This window comes from Ursus maritimus, unplaced genomic scaffold, assembly GCF_017311325.1.
Source record: "Ursus maritimus isolate PB19 unplaced genomic scaffold, ASM1731132v1 scaffold_21, whole genome shotgun sequence".
In the NCBI taxonomy this organism is placed as follows: domain Eukaryota; kingdom Metazoa; phylum Chordata; class Mammalia; order Carnivora; family Ursidae; genus Ursus; species Ursus maritimus.
In genome coordinates, this window is record NW_024424564.1 from 30648220 (window position 1) to 30653825 (window position 5606).

Genomic DNA, 5606 nt, shown 5'->3' on the forward strand with positions numbered 1-5606 from the left:
GGAGGTCTGCTTGGGATTTTTCTCCTGCCCCTGCCCCCCCCCTCATGCTTGCAAGCGCAGCCAATCTCCCTCCCTCACCCCCAATAAATAAAAAAGAAAGAGAAAAAGTCTTACTACAGAATTCAGAAATTGTGCAACACTTGGTAGAATTGATGACTCCTAGAATACAGTTAAGTGTTTAACAGTAAAGTTCTCAAGTTAATATTCAAACGGTCTCAGAATTCAGCACTTGCTTTACCCAGTTGAAGAGCACCATCTCCTGGTTAAACTGAAAAATATATTGAGGGTTTTCCATAATTTATAGTAGCCATGGTACAAATAGCACATTGTCAATATGCTCGCAAGATTTTTGAAGAGAATTTCTCACGTTATAAATAAAGCTTCTTTAACACAGGTAATAGTATTAATTGCATTACAAATGCTATTTAAATTTCATAGAATCTGAACAGAATATAGTAATCAATGTATCTTTCCCCTTAGGAAATGTAAGGGAAAGTTAGAATTGTCCTGCCTATTCACCCTGGTGATTTCAGTGAATTTGTGAACAAAGAATAAATGTATTGATTTTCCAGGCATAGAAATAAGATAGGTTCTTTAAAATAATGAACAGTAATGTTCTATGTGAGAGATGCCTCTCATTTTTTATTGTCCCTGTACCTTCCCCGAGACATAATATGCTATTTGAATTGAGTGTATTACTCAGGTTGTTTGTGGTGGAAAAAATTCTGGCAACTATCAGACCACCAGGCTGGCTCAGTTGGTAGAGCAAGCAGCTCTTGATCTCAGGGTTGTGAGTTCAAGCCCCCATGTCAGGCACAGAGTTTATTAAAAAAAAAAAAAAAAATAGGCAGTTATCTGAAGTCCTAAATTATAGTAAACAAGGCTAACTTTTAATTAAGATGAAGGTGACCCCCTTCATTTTAAAACCAACTTGTGTTTAATTTTGAATCTAGAAACAACACAACATGGCAGTTTTCATACGGGTAAAAAAAAATTGAGTTTGAACACACAGAACTAAAAGATAATGTTCCAGAAATAGAATAACCCAATCTCAACCTTGGCTCTGCATAGTTCACCTGGAAGCTTTTTAAGCTATCAGTACTTAAATTGTCTCTTAAACACATGAATTGAAATCAGAGTGCCAAAAGTTTACTATGGGGAGCTAATTTCATCATTTTACATGTTTCGTGTTACATGAAACTGACTTCTGTGTTGGGTTATACAACTGGATTATACTTGCCTATGTGCTGACCAGTAGATGCCACAACTGATTTTTTTTCCCTCAATAATGTGTAATGGCTAGCTCCTGGAGATTAAAATGCTTTTCTTTTTTATATTCAAGCAGAACCAAGACCGAAAGCATAGAACATATGTTTATGTACTTACTGTCACTGAAATATTAGAAGATTGGGAAGATTCTGTTAATATAGGTAAGTTCCCTTTCCCTTTGCCATCTGGATTCCCTTAATTCAAGTACTTCGTAGTTGTATACAATTTTCATTTTAAACCACTTTTGGCTACCTTTTTAAAAAGAGGATCAGTATGTATGTCCACAGTTGAATTATCTTAAAATTCTTCCCCCCAACACATTATTATCTAAGCCATTCCAAAAAACCAATAAAGTTATTATTTGTGGGCAAGGGGGTGAAGGGCATTGTTAAAGCATATGGCCTACTTTTTAAAATTGACTTTATTGTGTAGTGACCAATGTCTTATTTTCTAGGAAGGAAGAGAGAGTGGTTCAAAGTAGAAGATGCCATCAAAGTTCTCCAGTGTCATAAGCCTGTACATGCAGAGTATCTGGAAAAACTAAAGCTGGGTTGTTCTCCAGCCAATGGAAATTCCACGGTCCCTTCCCTTCCAGATAACAACACCTTGTTCATGACTGCTGCACAGACCTCTGGGTTGCCATCCAGTATAAGATAGAGAAAACTGGGAGGACCTCCCCTGTTTGGTCCTGTGGGGAGAGGTCTCTATTTTCCTTGGCAAACATCTGAATGACGCTTGCAAACTGTCTGAATTTGCCATGCAGGATTTTCAAACAATTTGCATGTTTTTCAGATGTTTTCAAATCTTGAAAAAAGAAAAAAAGTGTAAAATATTTTAATAAGCCAAAGCCATGTGGAATTTTTTTTTAGATGCCTTAACTGTGCCCCCAGCCCCAACCTATCCCCCCATTTTAGTTGTCAGTTTTTTTCACAGCATTTTGTTCAGTTTTTTGTCCATTTGACATCAGTCTGTGGTTTTTGTCAGATCAGCTTACTTATTGGTATATCTTCTCTCTAAATTTTCTCATCACAGCATTTAGTCAACAAATTCTTCTGTTGTAGAAATTTACAAAAATAATTCTTGATATTAAAAAAATCTATCGATCTGAAAACTTGTTTCATAGGATCACAGTTTTAATTTCTAAATCCCAGATTTAGACTATTTGTATGGTCCCATAACTATTTTGACAAAGGACTTAATTTGCTGTTTTCAGGAATTTGTCAACTCATTTGTCTAAATTTTCACAACTGGTATGTCACTAGCTACCTGATATGGCCAGTTACCCCCTATAACTCAATAGTCCTTTAACACAAAGTTTATATACAGTTGGTGATTTTTAGAGAGGTATTATAAGAAAGATGCATGTAATAAAATACATCATCATGAAAAAATGTATTCATGGGATTTGAGTTAGCATGCTAAATTGCCAATTCCCTTTATCCATAATCTCTTTACGCAGAACACTTGAGAACCATTATTCCCTCGAGGTAAATTCCTTTTAAAAGATACATTTCCAGTTTTCGAATTTACTGGCCCCTCTTTAAACATACTGGTTACCAGTAGTAACCACAGGATTAGAGTCTAACCTCAAATGCTAGTCAGTGATGACTGCATCACAGTTGAGTAAAATGGCCTTCTTGCTGTTCAGCTTGTTACAGACTTAAACCTGAGAATGTCTCATATTCTATAGGTTGCCAATAAGTACTGTTTATCCTATAACTAACTATTGGGGCCCTGGAACATACCTGAATTAAGAATTATTTTGTCTTGTCTTTATACTCACTTGGAATCAAGAATCCCATTGACAAACACATAGGTACCTTGTCTGAAACCCCTGTACTTCCCCAGACAACTCAGAAATGAGACGGAAGGACAAAAACCTTTGAATAAGACATGGGATGAGGGGAGAGTGAAAGATCATTCTGTATGTAGGCATTAGCCTTGTAAATATTGTAACTGGTGAGTATAGAGTAGAAGGTATAGTTGTACATTCTACAAATTAACCTTTAAAAATATAATTGCTGCTAAAAAAATAGAGTGCTGTTACACTTAAGGAAAATCGGTGCCACTGTTTTGAAAAAGATCTTGTGCCATAAATGCAGCTGAACTAAATACAAATATTAGTTCACAAATTAATGCTGTCAGAGGAATGAGTAAAGTAGAAGGAAAAATTTTTAACCAATGACATTTCATTCTAAATTAGGTAGTGTGATCAAACATGACCATCCAGAATTTTTATATTTTTCTTTGTACAGAGGTTATGCATCCTAGGTGTTTTTTTTTTTTTTTTTTTTTAAAGATTTTATTTATTTATTTGGCAGAGATAGAGACAGCCAGCGAGAGAGGGAACACAAGCAGGGGGAGTGGGAGAGGAAGAAGCAGGCTCATAGCGGAGGAGCCTGATGTGGGGCTCGATCCCAGAACGCCGGGATCACGCCCTGAGCCGAAGGCAGACGCTTAACCGCTATGCCACCCAGGCGCCCCCCTAGGTGTTTTTTTAAAAGGAAACATTTTAAATCCACAGATTGACACTTTCAATCTTCAATGGACTTAAGATTTTTTTGTTTCTCAGTAATCTCTGAAGTTCCTTTAAATTATATACCTTAACACAGCAGAGAAACTGGATTTTGTATATAAAACTGTCCACCTGAAATGCTGTCACAAGTACTGGGGGAGGGGGGGGATCTTGTACATGATATTCTTAGGTAATAATGCATGAACTTATTTTATAAACTCTTGGACTATGTATTTGACATGTAAAATATGTACAGTATTAATGTCAGCCATCTCTTAAAAGTGAGCCTATAAATATTGTTGTATAATTTTTTTGGTCAAAAACATTTGAACTAAGTAGTGCCACTCGGGTCAGGATTTTCTTCAGTGCCATTTAGCAAACCGTCTTTAGTCTATGCAACTAGCAAAAATTTGTATGATGCAACAGAATACTTTACAGTTGTCATACTCTGAATTTCACACGAGGGATTCTTCACTATTCTGGAACCCAGTCTAGCAAAATTAGAGGAAAGGCCCTAAGATTTCTATTAAGAAAAAGCCTTCATTTTCAGGCTCAACAGTTGAATCTACTATAGATAACAAATAGTGTCTACTATCTCAACCCTCCAAAGTTTACATAGTGTTGGGACTCATTTCTGTTTTCTGTGGGGTAGATGGATAAAAATTGGGCAGCTAAATTTTTCAGTCCCATGTGCCTCCTAAATAAAAGAAATAGCTAGGTTATAAGTTGACTCGCAGACACAAAGTAGCAAACTATCCTGAATATTTGTTGTTGGGGGGGGTTGTGTGTGTGTGTGCGTGTGTGTATTTTTTAATAAACAGGTGTAATTTTCCAACCAGGCACATGCCATTCAATTTTCCGTCAATCAAACAGTTGTATAAAGCAGCAAAACTGAAAGGGGGGATGATTGTTGTATACACTCTAAATTGCTTTGCATGGTCTCATTTGAGATAATTGGTGTAAGAATCTTGACTTTTTTTATATTTGGAAACCAAATAAAATGGAAATACATTATCTTTTTTCTTTTTTTAACAACTGAACATCGTCCAGATGGAAAACATGTGGCATTCCACAGTAAAAATTTTACTCTTCTCTCATAGTATATGTACACACTTTCCATTTATCATCCTTGCTGGTGGGATTAACAAAGGAATTGTCCACCAGTAAAGTGTTGCCATTACTCTCCCAAATGGGATACCAGTCTCATGGTGTCCTGCTATGGCTATCTTACTTATTGCTATTTCTGCTCCTCAATGGGTTTTGTTGTTTTTAATAATTTCCAAGAGCTCTTCTATTCTGATTACATTACTTTGCTGTTAACATGTTGCAGAGAACTATGTACTACCATCACTTTATTACAGCTCTGTTTCAAAGGGTAACTAGCTAGTTCTTGCCCACCAAAATATTATTTCCCCAAAATACTGCTTACTGAAGACCAACTTAAGAATCCTCGTATAAAAGTTTCATTCAGATCTCATTTGGCTTTTGACTAGGATTATTAAATTGGAGGTAAAACAAAAGCCTGGCATTTCCAGTGTTGTCTTCACACTGGAATACAAGAATTCTCTGCAGGGCCCTATTTAAGCTGAACTTTGTAGACAAAGTGACAGGACTAAACACTAGTTGAGTTCATTATTTTTAGGTAAGTGGGTTATAGCAGGAAGGTTGTCATGTAGTTGATTCTGTCTCAAATGAAGTTTCCAAGTAACACTTCATTTCATAAATTCCTAATGTTTACCAGAAGCTGCAAAATAATCAACATCTGCTTTATGCCCAGCATTGTTGCTCATAGCACAGAGTAAGTTTCTGCCCTCAAGACGGT

At 36.3% G+C, this 5606-nt stretch overlaps 1 protein-coding gene across 2 annotated transcripts in view; it reads left to right on the top strand.

Annotated features, from left to right (window-relative positions):
- The window catches only part of NUDT4 (nudix hydrolase 4), a 16975-nt gene extending 12177 nt beyond the window's left edge, over positions 1–4798 (top strand). Inside the window, exons 4-6 of one of the 2 annotated variants that reach the window (XM_040637314.1) lie at positions 1343–1430; positions 1724–3540; positions 3759–4798. In XM_040637314.1, the coding sequence (XP_040493248.1) occupies positions 1343–1430; positions 1724–1926 (291 nt within the window). In that variant the 3' untranslated portion in view covers positions 1927–3540; positions 3759–4798. The remainder of the gene's footprint in view (positions 1–1342; positions 1431–1723; positions 3541–3758) is intronic. The other variant, XM_040637315.1, reaches the window with a different exon arrangement.
- Positions 4799–5606: the final 808 nt, after the last annotated feature.